At 39.8% G+C, this 18,952-nt stretch overlaps 1 protein-coding gene across 1 annotated transcript; it reads right to left on the bottom strand.

The window, feature by feature from the left end:
* Positions 1–7,977: 7,977 nt before the first annotated feature.
* Positions 7,978–13,647, bottom strand: LOC142931438 (olfactomedin-like). Its single transcript, XM_076075349.1, has 5 exons — positions 13,536–13,647; positions 13,236–13,394; positions 12,198–12,410; positions 11,399–11,531; positions 7,978–9,290 (listed from the first exon to the last, which is right to left on the bottom strand). The coding sequence occupies exons 1-5, from the start codon at positions 13,563–13,565 to the stop codon at positions 8,434–8,436; spliced, it is 1,392 nt and encodes a 463-aa protein (XP_075931464.1). The 5' UTR covers positions 13,566–13,647; the 3' UTR covers positions 7,978–8,433.
* Between the last annotated feature and the right edge of the window lie 5,305 nt (positions 13,648–18,952).

Here is an 18,952-nt window from a genome sequence, read left to right as displayed (position 1 = left end):
ATGTTTACATACAGTTAATCCATGGGGCTTTTATTTTGAAAGGGTGGGGCTGGGTGGAGGAGGAGACAGAATCAGAAAGTATGAAACACACATAGAGGTTATTAAATGACAGGCTTCATCACAAGCATTCCAGTTAGAATTCACTCTGTGGGGCTTTTATTTTGAAATGGGGTGTGGGGGGGATGGACTTATAATGTTAGATAAACACAAGCAGGTTATTAAATGTCAGGCTTCATCATAAGCATTTCAGTTAGAATTCATTCTGTGGGGCTTTTATTTTAAAATGGAGTGGGGGGAGGGGAGTCCTGTAAAAAGCTGTAAGACCTGAATGACTGTATGAGAGATACACACAGAGAGAGAGAGACATACAGAGATAGAGGGAGAGAGACATACAGAGAGAGAGAGAGGAGTGCGTGTGTTTGTGAGTCTGTGTGTTTATCAACATCACTAATGAGCTTAATCAGAAACACCTGTGTCCTTGCAGCCTTTTCATGGAGATTAAACAGGGAAACACCTCTCAAACAAATCCTCAAAACTCACATAACCGTAGCTCCTATTGCTCCGATATTAATAAATGAGAGGAAGGATGAGTTGAAGAACAGATCCTGTAAAAATTGTGTCTGTAGTGTAATAAATGTGGCTGAACTGGCGATTTAGAAATGGGGTACCGTGTTCTGTGGAAGATGTTTTTGAAGCAAAATTTAACATTGGTCTCTATGGAGCAGAAAGTTGGGTTTCCTCTCAATTACAGGCTTCTGTGCCAAATGTGTAAATCTGTGGGATTCCAGTCATTTGTCTACGACAAGGACAAGATTAGCTACTTCTACATCCAGAAATGATGCATGAAGAGTGAAGATTGTGGACACAGTGGCAAAAGACAAATGTTTTTTTCACAAGAATCTCAAGCTGCTCTTCACTCTAGCGGTGACATCACGCACTCTAAGCTGCGCAATACACACCCATTATAAAGTCAGAAAAGGACTGAAAAAATCATAAAAGTTAAAATGGGACAGTTCAAAAAGTATACAAGATATCAAAAAGCTGAATAATGCGGCAATAGATCAGGGTTTTCTCAACATTTTAAAGTTGAAATGGTGTCTGTAGCTGAAAGTATGAGGAAGTAGAAGGATTTGAAAGTTGAAGAGGATTTGAACATTTTCTCCATAGGAACCCATTCAAAAAAAAAATTGCAAAAAGCTTAATAATTCATAAAGTTTAAAGGTTAGAAATATGAAAAGTCATAGCACCCCTCTGCTGAAAGAGCTGAACATTTTGATAGTTGAACGGTTTCTGTAGCTTAAAATATGAAGGAGCAGAAGAGTTTCAAAAAGCGTACGGAAGAAATATAAAATAAAGAAGAACTAGAAAATGCATTTCCTGCTGAAAATGCGTTGGAATGCTGAAAGCTGAAATGAATCTCAAAAACATTGCTGAAAATAGATATCCAATTTTAAAAAAATTGCAAAAAGCTTAATAATTCAAAAAGTTGAAAGATTACAAATATGAAGTCATATGTAGCTGAAAGTTGAAGAAGTTTAACAGGATTTGAAGATTTTCTCCATAGAGATCCCATTCAAAAGAAAATTGCAAATAGCTTAATAATTCAAAGAATTTAAAGATTACAAATATGAAAAGTAATATCACCCCTCTCCTGAAAGAGCTGAACATTTTGATATTCGAATGGTTTCTGTGGCTTAAAAAATGTCAGCAGTAGTGATATTTGTAGTAGTAGTAGTAGAAGTTGTAGTTGTAGTAGAAGTATCATTAGTAGTAGAAGTATTAGTATTTAGAAGAAGTAGTAGAAGTAGTAGTAGTAATAGCTGTAGTAGTGGTCATAGTATATAATATAACAGTAGTAGTAGTAGTAATAGTAATGGCAGTATTTGAAAAAGTCAAATTTTGAGCTTAATGTTTACATACAGTTAATCCATGGGGCTTTTATTTTTGAAAGGGTGGGGCTGGGTGGGGAAGGGGAGAGGAGATGGACTCATATTGTTAGATTAACACAAACAGGTTATTAAATGACAGGCTTCATCACAAGCATTTCAGTTAGAATTCACTCTGTGGGGCTTTTATTTTGAAATGGGGTGTGGGGGGGGGGGGGAGAAGAGATGGACTCATAATGTTAGATAAACACAAACAGGTTATTAAATGTCAGGCTTCATCATAAGCATTTCAGTTAGAATTCATTCTGTGGGGCTTTTATTTTAAAATGGGGTGTGTGTGTGGGGGGGGGGGATCCTCTAAAGATCTCTAAGAACCTGAATGACTGTATGAGAGAGAGACACAGAGAGAGAGAGACACACACACAGAGAGAGAGAGACACAGAGAGAGAGAGAGAGAGGAGTGCGTGTGTGTCTGTGAGTCTGTGTTTATCAACATCACTAATGAGCTTAATCAGAAACACCTGTGTCCTTGCAGCCTTTTCATGGAGATTAAACAGGGAAACACCTCTCAAACAAATCCTCAAAACTCCCATAACCGTAGCTCCTATTGCTCCGATATTAATAAATGAGAGGAAGGATGAGTTGAAGAACAGATCCTGTAAAAATTGTGTCTGTAGTTTAACAAATGTGGCTGAACTGGCGATTTAGAAATGGGGTACCGTGTTCTGTGGAAGATGTTTTTGAAGCAAAATTTAACATTGGTCTCTATGGAGCAGAAAGTTGGTTTTCCTCTCAATTACAGGCTTCTGTGCCAAATGTGTAAATCTGTGGGATTCCACAGTCATTTGTCTACGACAAGGACAAGATTAGCTACTTCTACATCCAGAAATTATGCATGAAGAGTGAAGATTGTGGACACAGTGGCAAAAGACAAATGTTTTTTTCACAAGAATCTCAAGCTGCTCTTCACTCTAGCGGTGACATCACGCACTCTAAGCTGCGCAATACACACCCATTATAAAGTCAGAAAAGGACTGAAAAAATCATAAAAGTTAAACTGCTGCAGTTCAAAAAGTATAAAAGATATCAAAAAGCTGAATAATGCGGCAATAGATCAGGGTTTTCTCAACATTTTAAAGTTGAAATGGTGTCTGTAGCTGAAATTATGAGGAAGTAGAAGGATTTGAAAGTTGAAGAGGATTTGAACATTTTCTCCATAGAAACCCATTCAAAAAAAAAATTGCAAAAAGCTTAATAATTCATAAAGTTTAAAGGTTAGAAATATGAAAAGTCATAGCACCCCTCTGCTGAAAGAGCTGAACATTTTGATAGTTGAACGGTTTCTGTGGCTTAAAATATGAAGGAGCAGAAGAGTTTCAAAAAGCGTACGGAAGAAATATAAAAATAAGAAGAAGTATAAAGATTTGAAGAACAATAGTTGGAATGCTTAACAGCATTCCAACAATAAGAAGAAGTATAAAGATTTGAAGAACAATAGTTGGAATGCTTAACAGCATTCCAACAACTAGAAAATGCATTTCCTGCTGAAAATGCGTTGGAATGCTGAAAGCTGAAATGAATCTCAAAAACATTGCTGAAAATAGATATCCAATTAAAAACAAATTGCAAAAAGCTTAATAATTCAAAAAGTTGAAAGATTACAAATATGAAGTCATATGTAGCTGAAAGTATGAGAAGGCTTTGAAAGTTGAAGAAGTTTAACAGGATTTGAAGATTTTCTCCATAGAGATCCCATTCAAAAGAAAATTGCAAATAGCTTAATATTTCAAAAAGTTAAAAGATTACAAATATGAAAAGTCAAAGCACCCCTCTCCTGAAAGAGCTGAACATTTTGATATTCGAACGGTTTCTGTGGCTTAAAAAATGTCAGCAGTAGTGATATTTGTAGTATTAGTAGTACTAGAAGTTGTAGTTGTAGTAGAAGTATCATTAGAAGTAGAAGTATTAGTATTTAGAAGAAGTAGTAGTATCGGTAGTAGTAGTAATAGCTGTAGTAGTGGTCGTAGTATTTAATATAACAGTAGTAGTATAAGTAGTAGTAGTAGTAATAGTAATGGCAGTATTTGAAGTAGCAGTAATAGCAGTAGTAGTAGTACTAGTAGCAGTCGTACTAATAGCTGTAGTCGTACTAATAGTCGTACTTAACAGCATTCCAACAATAAAGATTAGGATAACAATAGTTGGAATGCTTAACAGCATTTCAACAATTAGGATAACAATAGTTGGAATGCTTAACAGCATTCCAACAATAATATAAAGAAGTATAAAGATTTGAAGAACAATTGTTGGAATGCTTAACAGCATTCCAACAATAACTTGTCCATGTGAGAAGCAATAGTTTAATTTAATGACATCACCAATTTTTAAAGCCAATAATGCCAAATTATTTGGGGGGGCTGAAGAACATAGGCCTAACGACGCCCCTGCCCACCGCTATGTTTCTACAGCAACCCAGAACGAACAAACCAAACACTGGCTGTACAGAGAGCCTTTTGCATTTTTACGTTACATGAAGGCCACTGCAGTTCTCCGACACACTTGGAATATTTGTTTAGCTACAATATGCAACCTCACCACTAGATAGTGCTATATCATACACACTGCTCCTTCAAAGACAAAATAATGAAATATTGGCATACTTACCTTAACCTTAAACCAAGTCTCCACCCTAAAATGTAAAAGATTTATGGGGGGTTACTGGGATGTGCATTTTTATTCCCCAAAAGGCAGGTGAGTCCCCACAATGTAACTGTGTGAAAAGATTTATTCCCCGACATAGTGAGTAATACACACACACTGGATCGAATTCTTGGTACAGCTAGAGGACCTCTGCCAGATGACGTGAGAGGCCAGATCAAGGTCTGACTATTACCAGGGTTTTGAATGTGATTCTGTGTTGTACCAGGAGCCATTGAAGTGATTTCATTACCAGCAAAAGTAATATGTTCAAATGTTCATGTACATGCCAGGACTCTGGCCACTGCATTTTGAACGAGCTGGAGTCGACTATTTAGATAATACTGTCTGTTTGAATAATTCTACAAATACAGTTGTCCAACCTGCTTGAGATAAATGCATGAACCAGTCAGTTTGATATATGAATGCTCTAAGATTTGATACATTGTTAATTGATAGAACGCTGTTCTGATTAAATTTGTGTGATTTTCCCCAATTGAGATCAGTATCTTAAATAATGCCAATATGTCATGACTTGTTCATTATATTTCAGAGACAGCGATGCCAAGTGTGAATACATTTCCTGTCTCTGACTTTCAGGACTAACTAAGAGTATCTCAGTCTTGTCTGTAAAGCAGTAAAAAAAAAATAAGGAAGGCAGCCTTCTTGTATAATGCTCTCATATGTTATTACAACATTCAGATTATGGGAGAAAAATATTTTTGAAAATGTTGCTATATGGAATATATTGCAGATCCGGTGGGGATTTAATTTTGATTTGGTGTCATAATTAACATTAATGTTGATATAGCACACTGATTAACGAGAACATTTATTTTTCAAAAAATGTAGAAGAAAAGCAGAAAGACAAATGTAACCCTCTTAGTATCTGCAGGTATACTCAAATTATTTGTTGGACCAGGACCTAGGTTCATAGGGAGAGGTTTATAGCCAATAATAGACACACAAATAACTGGAGCCACAGAATGGTTTGATTTAAAAGGTTATATTGAACCTTGTGAAGATAAAAATAAAATTCACATCTTATACAAAATTTACAATGCTCTTCTCAATCAGATAACTCAGCACATATCCATTGAAATGTGTAAAAGTGTCTCTGAGATGCAGTGTTCCTTCAGTTTGTTCCTTTCGCGTTTAAGCTCCTTCCTTGTTTCCTTATTCAGTCAGTTCAACTATTCAACAGTCAGTTTCAGTTCCAAAGTCAAAAGAATAAGTCAAATTCGTAAAATGTGTTGCTTTCTTAATCCTACCACACTGGTGCACTCAGGTGGTGAGAAACGAAGAGACGCTTGTTTTCTCCTCAGCAACAAAGAAAATCTTGATCCTACTCCTCGAGGTAAGGAGATGATCAGTTCAGTGGTGGCTCGCCATCTTCCTCGTCAGGAAGAGTTCCATATCCAGTCTCAAAGGTATCCAGGGAACTTCAAAAACCTAGCCTGTATAAGACAAGGCTGTTACGATCATGCAATTCTAATTTATGTTATGGCCATGTTATGGCCATAATGAATTACATATCAAACTTCTCAAAATAATACACATCAAGTATCACATGGAGCATTTTATCCTTCTTAAAACTATTAGGATGTATTTTTAAACTATTTAACCATGGATTAAACATGTTTCTCTTTTAAATCATTAACTGAGTTACAACAACAATAATCATTTTACCAACTTCACATTCATGTTTTTAAGATAGTCTCAACAAAAGTAGCCGAACAACTAAAATCAAATAAGTTTGCTACAACCATATCCACATTTTTCAGTAAATTATCAATGCAAAAATATGCTGCTTTAAGTAAACATGTAACACTCTCCATTTCACAGCAGTCGTTTTAGCGCCAGCTTCACATATCAATGCCCTCACGTCGAAGGACAACGTAGCTAATACAGTTAGCATGCTAGCTTAACTCATCAAAACTCACCAAGACGCTGCCAAAAGTTGTAAACTCGTGGCACAAAGGTCTCTGAATCACCTCTCACGTTGCATGAGTGCAGTCTCACAAAGCCTTGAAACCTAAAGAAACCTGGTTACACAAACAAAACAGGAACAATGGGGGTTGTGTGATTTAGAGAAATGTATATGGATGTGTTTTCAATAAAGTGACAAAATATGGAACACAGGTGAACTGAGCTGTCGACCTGCTCACAGCAGGGCATTCTTGGTACCAAGAAATTAGCGACTGGATTGGCATCGCCAAGAGGAAATAACCTCAGTACACGAAAATGGAGCCCAGAGATTTTGTTCCAACAAAGTAAGAAAACACTGGATTCACAGGATAAAATCCGTCAGTGTAAATAATGTATACTTGCACCAAGACATATACTGCTTACAGACTGCAGGCCTCTAAGTAAATAGAGCTGGAACAAAATCACATCCCAGGATGTAGCTTACAGATAATATGCAGCCTTACGCTAACTACTTGACTCCTGTCCCCACATGTCCCTTTTTTCCCGAGATCATATTTTTTTTTTATTTAAGTGAAGACATTTACTGGTATATATTTTTCATTGTTAATTGTTCATTGTAAATTGTCACAGAGCTGCCAAGCATAACTGGAGCCCTGACATAATCATATTTAGGCTCCCCGGGCGCCTGTCATTGGCAGCCCACTGCTCCCTATATAGGGATGGGTCAAATGCAGAGACAAATTTCCCCTTCCGGGATCAATGTAGTATCACAAATTAATCAAAAATTTGGTTTTGGAAAAAGTCCTACCAAAGTTTATTTCAGTTTTTATTTGTTTTTTTTCATTGATTTTCCAGCTTTCTTAAATTTACATGACAAACATTTGTTATAACACACAGTGATATGCCCTACAAATCCTTACAATATGAAGCACCTGATTTGATATCGGCCCCGTTTTCATCTGGCATTAACAAGCGTCTAGTGATCCAGTCAAATGTGGACAACAGTTCACACCTGATATTAGAATGCATCTCCAGTGAATGGATTACATATCCCCGCTCTTTATGCAAATAAACACGCACATCATTTTCAGTTTTGCAAAGACCAAATGCGTCGCTGTTTTTAACCAGCAGCAATGCACTTCCTGTTCCTAGTCTGCTGGAAATTAAAAGAAAAAGAAATCAAAACAATACAGACTTTGATCCACTCTTTATACTGTATATCTATGGACTTTTTTAAATGTTCAGCCATCGTGGACAAATCCAGCTGATGGAATTTTAGAACCCAGATGAGAAACAGGAACGTAGTTTCCTGTTTGGTCCGTGTCGGGGGAAGCATCGGGAGTGTGTACACTACAAAAGAAATGTGGTCAAATGTGTCCCAGACCGAATGTGACGGTTCACAGTGTGGGATTAGGAGTGGATCAGAGACTCAGGCGCAGACTTAGACACAGGACACAAGGTGAGGTGAATTGCAAGGCTCTTTACTGGGCATCAAGCAAACAAAAATAGAATCCAAAAACAACTCCAATAGGGAGTGAGAAAAATCCAAACTGAAAATAAAAGACAAAGTCACAAAAGGGCTTGGTCACCAAAAGCACAGACACAAACCGTGGGGCGCAGAGGGTCAACACGAGGGAATAACCACAGGAGAGCGAAGAGTCCACGGGAAGGGAAAAGGAACAAATGATAATCCGGCAACTGGAACAGGGCAAGCAGGGGAGTATAAGTATGTGAGGGGTGATGAGCGGATTGCCGGCAGGTGAGTGGAAATGAGTGGGATTTGCAGAGGGAAAAACCAGGGGCAGGTGATTTGGCACAGGTGGAGAGAATGAGCATGATCAGGAGAGACACACACACACACAAACACACGTAGCAAAACCCAACCGTGACACCCACTCTGCAAGTGGTTTGAGTGATTGAATCACAAAGTGTCGAAGTGTGCCTGGTAGGCCAGTAGATATCCATCGTTGTACATGTAGATCTGCCTGTTGATGGGGTTATAGCTCAGGCTGGCCACTCCTTTAGCCACCTTCTCTAGCGGCAGTTTTAGTGTGTTGTCCTCTTTGCCTGTTGCTGTGTCGAAGGCATAGAACACCTCTTCGCGGTATTCGTCCACATACCGAGTGGCATACAGCACGCCGCACACCATGAAAGCATTGCTCACCGCCTTCTTGAACAGCCTCGTCTCCCACGTCTGTGTGACATTGAGCGTCTTGGCCTTGCCGTCCCAAACCAACCGGCTCACCACTAGATTACCATGGTTACCGACGGCGGCATACAGGGCCCATAGTCCCAACTCATCTGCCTCCACATCCACATCACTATTGGCGCGGCAGTCATAGTAACAATACGGGAACTTGTTGTTAAAACCCACGCCGATGCCCGGAAGGGTCACCCGCTGGACGGTGCTGCTGTTCAAGTCATAGCGGCAGACATCTGCAGAGCGGTAGCAGTGATAGTACAGCGCTTCGCCGTATAGGATGGCACTGGGACCCTCAATGGTGTTGACGTGAGTGAAGGATGGAGCCACGGTGAAGTCCCTGTGGTTGGCGGAGGCCATGAAGTCTTTGTATGTTTGGTATAGTCGCAGGGTGTTGCCCCAGATGTGGCTGTTGAGCAGAGGCTGAACCCAGTAGCTGTTCTTCTGTCCCTCGCTGTCCATCTGGGCCTGCTTTCCCCACGAACCAGAGATGTAGCTCTTGCCATGGGGACTAACCTTAGTCATGACAGGATCGCTAATGTTGGAGATCAGGCCCTTGAGGCAGTTCCTTTCCCGGCCTGGAAACAGAGAGAGGCGAGAAGGTAAATGCAGAGTGCAGTCTAGAGCAGTAGTTCTCAACTTTTCTGGCTGCGGGACCCACCATCACCCCTTAATGACAAGCCGCGACCCAAATCGAGGACAATTTTCAACTTTTCAAATTTATTTAATGAAAAGATGGTGCAGTTTGAACCTGAGCTGAAAATGTCTTCTGCAGTCGTAGTATAGGGAGCTCTCTTGTACATAGATATGGTTCCTGTCAGTCCCCATCCCACACATGTTTCACGTAAACGAGTAAAACTGCTTTGTTTGTTATGTCTGTAGATTCGTCCATTTGTAATGCAAAATGACCACTTGCGTCATTCGAGCTGTGGTCTGTTGTTTGATGTCATCCAACATGTCTTCATTTCGCCTACTTATAAGTGTCATTTGACAGAGGGTTAGTTTTCAGTTTATCTTCTGCTGATATTAGCATTACAAGGCATTAACGCCAAATATTGTTAAGAAGTGTGAATAGAGGGCACTCCACTGCATAATAAATCCCCTTGAAAATAAAAGCACAGGATTTTTTTTTTTTCCAGGCAAAGGCCCGCGACAAACTGAATATGGGTCCGCGACCCACCAGTTGAGAATCACTGGCCTAGAGTAAGGGTAGCCAACACAGGGACACAAGACGCTAATGAGTCGCCAGTGTCTAAAAAAAAAAGCACGAGTCACTGGGAGAGTTTAGTGGATGCTTTTTTTCCCCTGAGGCTAGCATATTTTCAGAATTATTTGCAATGGTAGCTGGATTCCCGCAACATGCAAGAAAAATGCGGGATCATATATAAAACGAAAATCCATCCTGTCGGGCTTTAAGTAAAGAGTTTGTGCCCAGTAAGACAGAGCACGGACCAATTGAGAGTCCTGTGAGGAGCTACTGGCAACTATGGGCGTGGAAAATGTACTAAACTTTACAAAGTTTAATCAATCGGGTGCACTTTGAGAGCAAAATTAAAATGCTAGATCTATGAAGAACTTTGTGCTCTTGTAAACAATTCTGTTCTCAAGGAGTGGTGGTATGCTACTAAGTACATTTGCTCAATTACAATTTTGAGGTACTTTTACTTTACTTGAGTATTTCCATTTTATGTAACTTTATAACATTTATTCGACAATAATAGTTACTAGTTAGGCTACTTTACAGATTCAGAATCAGAATACAATATACAAAATACAAATCAACTAATAAATGATATTCTATTATCAAGTAGTATATATCATCATTATTAAGTGTTAAAATAGACACCTTTCAGCTGCTACATTAAAGTGATGACATTGAACACATTGATGCATCAATATTTATAATACAATGTTATAGGCCTACCGTGAATATATTATTTGGAATGGGCCATTCTGCAAATGAGTTTACTTTTACTTTTGGTACTTTAAGTATTTTGATCGGAATCTTTTTTTACTTTTATTAAGTAATATTTTGAATGAAGGACTTTTACTTGTAACAGAGTATTTACACACTGTGCTCTCGTAAATCATTTAATCAAACACATCGGTGATGACACGTCAAAAAAGTCACACCCACAAAGCATGGTAAACAAGACGGGGTTCGTGTTTCAAGATGGGTCTTGAAACACGAACAAACAAACACGCGCAGATATCGCCGCACCGCTGCTTAAGAAAAGGGACCCGCCGGCCAGCCTTCCCTGTTGAGAAGTGTAAGAATATTTTTGGTTCATTATTAAACTGTGGCTGGACAAAATAGACTTTGGTGGGCAGCCACAGTCTAAGTAATTAATGGGAAACCAAAAAGGGAATTTGTAAAGTCTCAGGGGGCGAAGTATTTTTTCCGAGCCTTGTGGATCCCTCATAAGATGCTACCACATAGTTTGAGAATAATAATTAAAATGTAGAGGATGTTCAGTTTCAAATTGCATTTTTGAAAATCGTTCCATACAAAATTACCATTTAATCAATGCAAAAATATTTGTTCAGTTGTTTGACAAATAAGGCAAAATCAATTGCAATTTTCATACATTAAATTACTACAAACACACACACACACACACACACACACACACACACACACACACACACACACACACACACACACACACACACAGAGTATACTTGCCTCTGAAGTCTTTGGGGATGGACTTGCAGGACTCAGCACTGTTCTTCAGGTTGCGCAATGTCTCTTTGACAGTCTTCATGTTAATTGTGTCTGACATCTGCATCCTGTCTACAGCTGTACGCAGTTTAGCCACCTAACACACACACACACACACACACACACACACACACATTTACAACATTTTACACATACTGTTACTGTTGAAACACAAATTGGCAATTAGGGCCCTCTTCGTCAAAACTACATACATACATAACTCTTGCAAAAGCAACACTTCATTCCAAACTATATAAACTCTTCTAAAAATGGCATTTTTGAATCACAACTTTACACCCAAACACCAAATAAATAGCTCTGTCCATATACCAAGTGAACACCGATGTGCTAAGTATCAACCTATATTTCATAGCACACAGAGGCTTTTAGCTTTCAATGACGTGTCTAAAGGAGCTAACCGTATAAATTTCAAACTAAGTGTAAAGCAGATAATGTGCTTATGGTTCGGCATACCTGGTCAATAGATTACTACACGAGTTAGTGCTTTCAATCATTTTGCCACAAGTACCTTTTTTTTGAGGAATTGAAATGAATAATTTCAGTTGTGTTCTCTATTATTTCTGTATTGTACCCATGACATTACACTAACATAATGCAGCATTCTTATTTTAGCAATATGATTCTTTGCTGTATCATATTGCTATTTGCTGATGGAACATAGAGTTTCACATCATGTTACTCATGTGGACGATGCTCTGCAACTTTAGAAATAATAACTATTGTCACTCATGTTCTGCGGTACCTCTTTGGAGAGTTTCGTTGTTTGGCCGTTGTTTAACTGGCTGTGGATGGCCCCAATGTCAGTCTCCAGTTGGCTGAGCTCCTGGCCCAGCAGGTGCAGAGGCAAGTCTGTGTAAAGGCCATGGTTGTGCAGGTACTGGTGAGGCTTCAACCGCTCCGTCACGTTCGTTATCAGAGCCTGGATCTGAGGGAGACGCCTGTTGGACAACTCCACCTGCAGGGAGACACAGATAGGGACTCTGAATGTGTTTTCACGATTCCAGGTTCAAATAGTGTACTGAAATGTTCTTCTTTTCCTCATTTTCATTAGGTACTGTAGGCTACTATGGATTACTGAACTGGGCTACAGGGCACAGGCCCAGGGGCCCTAAGTGTCAGGGGCCCCTCTGACCTTCAGCTACAAAACGTCCCAAAGAGACAAGTATGAACCATGAAGAGACACAAAATGACCACAAAGAAACATAAATCGCCTGCTCATGGACAGGCACAAAACAAATATAAAGACGCAAAAGTAACACAAAGAAACACAAAACGACTAGAGACACGAAAAGACTACAAAGAGATGCAAGCAGCTGAGAGACACAAAACGACTGCATTGAGACACAAAACAACTACAAAGAGACATAAAATGACCACAAAGAAACATAAAACGACTGCTAAGAGTCATGGCCAGGCACAAAACAAATATAAAGACACAAAAGTAACACAAAAGAACTAGAGACACAAAAAGACTACGAAGACATGCAAAACAACTACAAAGAGATGCAAGCAGTTGAGAGACACAAAACAACTACAAAGAGACAAAATTACCACAAAGAAACATAAAACGACTAGAGACACAAAACTACTATGAGAACAAAATAACTAGAAAAAGCTTGTTGATCTGCCTGCATGTTGGGGCATCAAGGAAAGTGCAAAGAGGTTTGCCTCATTATGCCCTCTTAGTAGGGAAGGGCGGGGCTATTGTCCCATATATCATTCATAGCCTGGTTTTTACAACATTTTATTACTGAAAAAAAAAGTGCTGCTTAGTTCTCACCTGTTCCTGCAGGCTGCTCAGAGATCCTTCACAGGACTGAACCTGCTGCAGTGCGGCCTCGTAATTCACAGCGGGGAATGACCACTTGGCGGGGTTCACCTGGCAAACACACGAGCCGTTCTTCCTCTGGCCCGACACACGCTGGGCCCGGACGTCACCCTGCAGTTGCATGCGAGTAAGAAAAACACTGATGTTGTATACAGCAGGTTTACAAGGACAGTAAAGAGACTGCACTGATAAAAACAACCAAAAAAAGTGCTATTAGCATTAGCATGTTATTGAGTAGGATATCAAACTCACTGATGAGAGCAGCAGCAGCAGGAGCAGCATGTTTACAGTTGGAGAGATGAGTGGTGGACTGACAGGGACAGACGCTGGTGGGACTGAAGTCAACGCACATTTTCCCCTCACTGACGAGTCACCACGGAGCCTTGAAACCACTCAAGTGGATGTGAAACTCTAGAAGTGTGAAACTGTGGAGTTTCACAACAGTTATGGTCAATTTAGGAGTTTCCCTTATTTCCCCCTTTAGTTCAGTCAGTTAACTGAACGTCTCCTATTTTTTATTTTTTTTTTAAAAGCTTCGCAAGACCTGATGTTTGCGTTAACAATTAATATTCTCTAAACTTTATCATGCAGTGATGTACTTGATAATATAATCAAAATACTCTGCACACTTGAACGTGTGATAGGCGCGTCAGATGATTGGAAGATTCTGTAAACTATCTCACTTGCTGCTGGATTACTTAAAATGTATGTATTACAGACAAAAAATGTTTTTATTCAGAAATCTAAACAAAATTTGTGGAAATAGTAAGTGGAAAAGATGGCCTTCTCCACGCAGTAGTGGACCAGGAGCCAATCAGAGAAAGCTTGTTACACCCCATGGTTAATTTGCATTGTTTTTACTCTTTTTTTACCAGCACAAGGCAAAAAGTGTCAGACAGAGCCTAACTGGAGAGGCCAAAAGATGAAACTAAATGAGCAGATCTGGGGAAATGGGAATGCAGTGCCTGATTAAAATCTGAAATCTTAATTCAATTTGTGAATCCAGTTATTTGTTTCAACTTCATTGCCAACTAGATTATTTATTGATGAATACATTTTTGTTCTATATTGTTTTGTAAACCCCTTCTTAATGTTAACTAATTATTGGTGGATACATATTATATATATGTTAATTATTTTTAATAATTCCTTTGTATTGTCCTCTAAAATATATAAAAGTTCCGTACACTGTAATTTAGTCTATTTATTTGTAGATTGAACCGATTCAATAATGCCTTTTTTATTGTGCAATTGGTTATTAATGAATTAAATATGGTCCTCCATATTGGGGTGAGCAGACCCGTGTCTGAGACGGGAGATTCCAGATTCTGGGAAAGGTTAAAGGGTTGGAGAGGTAGAAGCATTATAGGGGAGAAAGGGACAGACGCTGGCTGGACTGAAGTCAACGCACGTTTTCCCGACTTGCTTCCCCTCACTGACGAGTCACCACGGAGCCTTGAAACCACTCACGTGGATGTGAAACTCCAAAAGTGTGAAACTGTGGAGTTTCACAACAGTTATGGTCAATTTAGCAGTTTCCCTTATTTCCCCCTTTAGTTCAGTCAGTTAACTGAACGTCTCCTATTTTTAATTTTTAATTGTTTTTTAAAAGCTTCGCAAGACCTGATGTTTGCGTTAACAATTAATATTCTCTAAACTTTATCATGCAGTGATGTATTTGATAATATAATCAAAATACTCTGCATACTTGAACGTGTGATAGGCGCGTCAGATGATTGGAAGATTCTGTAAACTATCTCACTTGCTGCTGGATTATTTCAAATGTATGTATTAGACAAAAAATGTTTTTATTCATAAATTTAAGCAAAATTTGTGGAAGTGGAAAAGAAGGATTTAACTGTTGATTTGCCTATTTGTTTACTTATCAGTTGTTACCATGGCAACAGCTGCTCTTCCTAGGGTCCACAGGAAAAAATATTCCTACAGCTATTTCATGCAATTATGTAAATCTAAAAAAAAAAGGAAAATAATATTGCATTGCACACATAAGCATATGCACAACTTGTTTATAGCATGTCCCTTTCAGATCTGACAGGGCTGGTAAATGAAATTCAGGCATTCCAGGAAATCCAGTGTTAAATGATTAACTGGATAAATCTGGATCTCATTTTAAACATCCACAGCTTCGTCTGGAGTCTCTGTTACACTCAGCTAGTTCTTGAGAAATAAATGGCTCGTGAAAAAGTTCAATGGCTAATGTTTCCCACTGGAGCATTGTGCACACAGCGACAATAGTTACTTTTGTGGGCGAAGTAAAGCCGAGCCTTTTGCGCTGCGTCAAGGCCTTCTTCACGCAGTAGTGGGCCAGGGGCCAATCAGAGAAAGCTTGTTACACCCCATGGTTAATTTGCATTGTTTTTACTCTTTTTTTTTTTACCAGCGTAAGGCAAAAAGTGTCATAGAGAGCCTAACTGGAGAGGCCGAAAGAAGAAACAAAATGAGCAGATCCGGTAGCTAATGGAGGGAGTACAAGCAGCAGGGAAATGGGAATGCAGTGCCTGATTAAAATCTGTAATCTTAATTCAATTTATGAATCCAGTTATTTGTTTCTATATTTCAACTTAATTGCCAACTAGATTATTAAAATTCCGTTATTTATTGATGAATGCATCTTTGTTCTATTTCGTTTTGCAAACCCCTTCTTAATTTGAACTATTTATTGATGGACAAATATTATATAATTATTTTTAATAATTCCTCTTTGTATAACAATTCCATACATTGTAATGTAGTCTATTTATTTGTAGATTAAACCGATTCAATAATGCCTATTTTTATTGTGCAATTGGTTAATGAATTAAATGTGGTCCTCCATACTGGGGTGAGCAGACCCGTGTCTGAGATGGGATATTCTGAGACAGGGTAAAGGGTTGGAGCGGTAGAAGCATTATGGGGGAGGCAGGGGCATGGAAGGGTTTGTAGGTGAGGAGATGATGGATATTGCCGAGAGTCATTGATGGTGGAGGAGTACGAGGCTTACGATGAGTACGAGGCTTACGAACCGAACAATACTAGTGCATTTGGAAAATATGTTTTCGGTGGACTGCGCTCACGTAACAGACAACAGGCTAGGCTGTGTGACCTTTTGAACCCAGAACAATAACAAAAAAGAGCTGAGGCACCGCACATGTGTTCAGGGAGGCAAAGCTAAACTACCTTAGCAGGAAACCAACAGCAGCACACAAGCTACGAACTCTCCCCTCAGCTGTTCCCTACTGATTCAAACAGGGCTAAAGCAATCGCCACACAATCCCCATTTCTCCAGACCATAATTCTTGCTTTGTAAAAGAAAAACAGCCCAAACCGATCCAATTGTCCAAACAATATGTGACGTTTCACGGTTTACCGTGTGGGTTTAGGAGTGGAGCAGAGACTGAGGTGCAAACTTAGACACAGGACACAAGGTGAGGTGAAATGCAAGGCTCTTTACTGGGCACTTAAGCAGTCAAAAACAGAAACCAAAAACAACTCCAACCGGCAGTGCGAAAAATCCAAACTGAAAATAAAAGCAAAGTCACAAAAGGGGCTTGGTCACAAAAGGCAAAGACACAAACCGTGGGAGTCAACATGAGGGGTAACCACTGGCGATGAGCCGAGTCCACGGAAACAGGGCAAGCAGGGGAGTATAAGTATGTGAGGGGTGATGAGCGGATTGCCGGCAGGTGAGTGGAGATGAGTGGGGTTTGCAGAGGGAAAAGCCAGGGGCAGGTGATTTGGCACAGGTGGAGAGAATGAGCATGATCAGGAGAGACACACACACACAGCAAAACCCAACCGTGACACAATAACCCGGCGCATGACGGTATGCTTCGTAATTAACGGACAATGCATATAGTCAAAATCAATGTAATTAACACAATGACAAGAACAAACTCACAAGAACCAGTCACATATATTCATATGACAACAAAGCATGACAAATCAATCCAGCAAACCTGCGGTGCTAAAACAGGTATTCCACCGCACACTGAAGAGCACGAGCCATTCAAATATTATTCATAAAAACGACACGATAGACAAATTAACACAGTAGTAATGCTACTGCAGATGTATAAACACAAAAGCAGTTCACTTACCAAAGCTGCCGTTCACTTAAAGACGAAGTCCATCCTCCTTTCTTTGTGAACAAAGAGTTCAATGACGCGGTTGTACAGAACATCGGAGCAGTTCAGTTCCAGTACGAGGTCCTCCTGCGAACGTGTTCGTTGAGTTGTAGATCCACTCGGGTCTCAGCAAAAGTTTTCAAAAGCACCGTAGCTTGTAAGTGTCCTGCCATGCGATGGTGTCCTCAGGTTAGCGTAGCTCCAAACACCAAGACGCTGTTAAAAATGAAACGCATTCCCAGCCATAAAATGTGCAACGCTTCTCTGACGCTGTCAGCAAGGAATACCGTTCGTACAAATCCTTTTCCTGGCTGGGTCAGGGCTGCTAGCTGTGGGGTTGGCGACCCTTTGATACGATGTCCAGCTTTTCCTGAAATGTCCTCCTCCAGAAAGGCGTTGTCAGCAACTCCCAAATCCGTTTCTCCTCCTCCTTCAGCCATTGAGTGTTAAAAAAACAAAGCTAGGTTAAAAAAAAAAGAATATACACCAAGCAAAACGCTAAAAATGTCATGACTTCTTACATATCTTTCACCTTGAACTCTTACTACTACCACTAAGTTTCCACCTTAAGGTTCACAATAGTCACATGCTGACTAATCACAGCGCTGCACTGCTGAGCTGCACGTTAATGATGACGTACTTGTAGGCCAGCTAGAAGGCTCTGGCACGTCAAAGAATACGCCCAACATGTCAAACTAAAGATCTGATTGGTTGAAGACTATGACAATCAACAATATCGTCCCCATATACTTAAACATGGGATGCCAAGGGATTCACTTGTAATTCTGAAGGCCTCAGGCAGATTTCTTTACCTAGACAGCATAGGGGTGAAATCTGATTGGATAAAAGCTCTACTTAAAACAGGCTGGAAGCAGAGCAACTGAGGAAGACAGTAGCTGTTCAATGAGAAAATAAGCTAATGGGAAAAATAATTATAATACATGAAATTTATTTATGAAAAATTATTAATTTATAAAATAGCTATAACTTTGTGATTCTGTTTAGGCCAGCAGAGAAGGCCCACCACTGGGTAAATTACATTATGCTGAAAAGTTTTTATTGAATTGTTGCCCGATGACAGCAAAAATAAACTGCCTATACCCGACATTTAAATCATTCATTCTGCGCTTATTGTACCACTCAGGTAAAGGATGTGAATACTTGTGACAGAGCACAGAGCAGCAGCGACAGAGCAGCAGAGCAGCAGCCTGTAGTGTGATGTGAACTGCAGCTGAGACAGCGTGGAGGCCATCGGATCACACACACCTTTACGCCTTTCACTCGCCTTCTGCTACATACATTTGTTTGTTTGTTTTTATGACAACTTCTGAGCAGAGCCATCACCTTTTCCCTCTCATTTCAGATAAACCGGAAGCAGGAACTTCCAAAATGGCCATTCAGCCAGGTCTGTGTGGAGATTGCAAACTCGCATAATCACAGTTAAGGGACGATTTTCACCGCCTAGAGTCTGAAGTCCGGAAAAGGGAACAGCTGATCGACGGATTCGTATCCGTAGCGGCGGCCCAGGCAAAGCATATCTCATCT

The sequence above is a fragment of the Anarhichas minor genome, unplaced genomic scaffold (assembly GCF_050575085.1).
Source record: "Anarhichas minor isolate MPS153535 unplaced genomic scaffold, ASM5057508v1 ptg000005l, whole genome shotgun sequence".
Lineage (NCBI taxonomy): Eukaryota > Metazoa > Chordata > Actinopteri > Perciformes > Anarhichadidae > Anarhichas > Anarhichas minor.
The sequence above is the reverse complement of the archived record's forward strand: the minus strand, read 5'-3'. Positions and strand labels throughout refer to the sequence as shown.

Bases quoted from the DNA above. Each gene is read 5' to 3' on its own strand.
- LOC142931438 (XM_076075349.1), bottom strand. From the start codon at position 13,565: ATGCTGCTCCTGCTGCTGCTGCTCTCATCA. The intron at 13,395-13,535 runs GTGAGTTTGATA...ATGCAACTGCAG, and splicing joins TGCTGCTGCTGCTCTCATCA to GGTGACGTCCGGGCCCAGCG. The intron at 12,411-13,235 runs GTGAGAACTAAG...GTCTCCCTGCAG, and splicing joins TGAGCAGCCTGCAGGAACAG to GTGGAGTTGTCCAACAGGCG.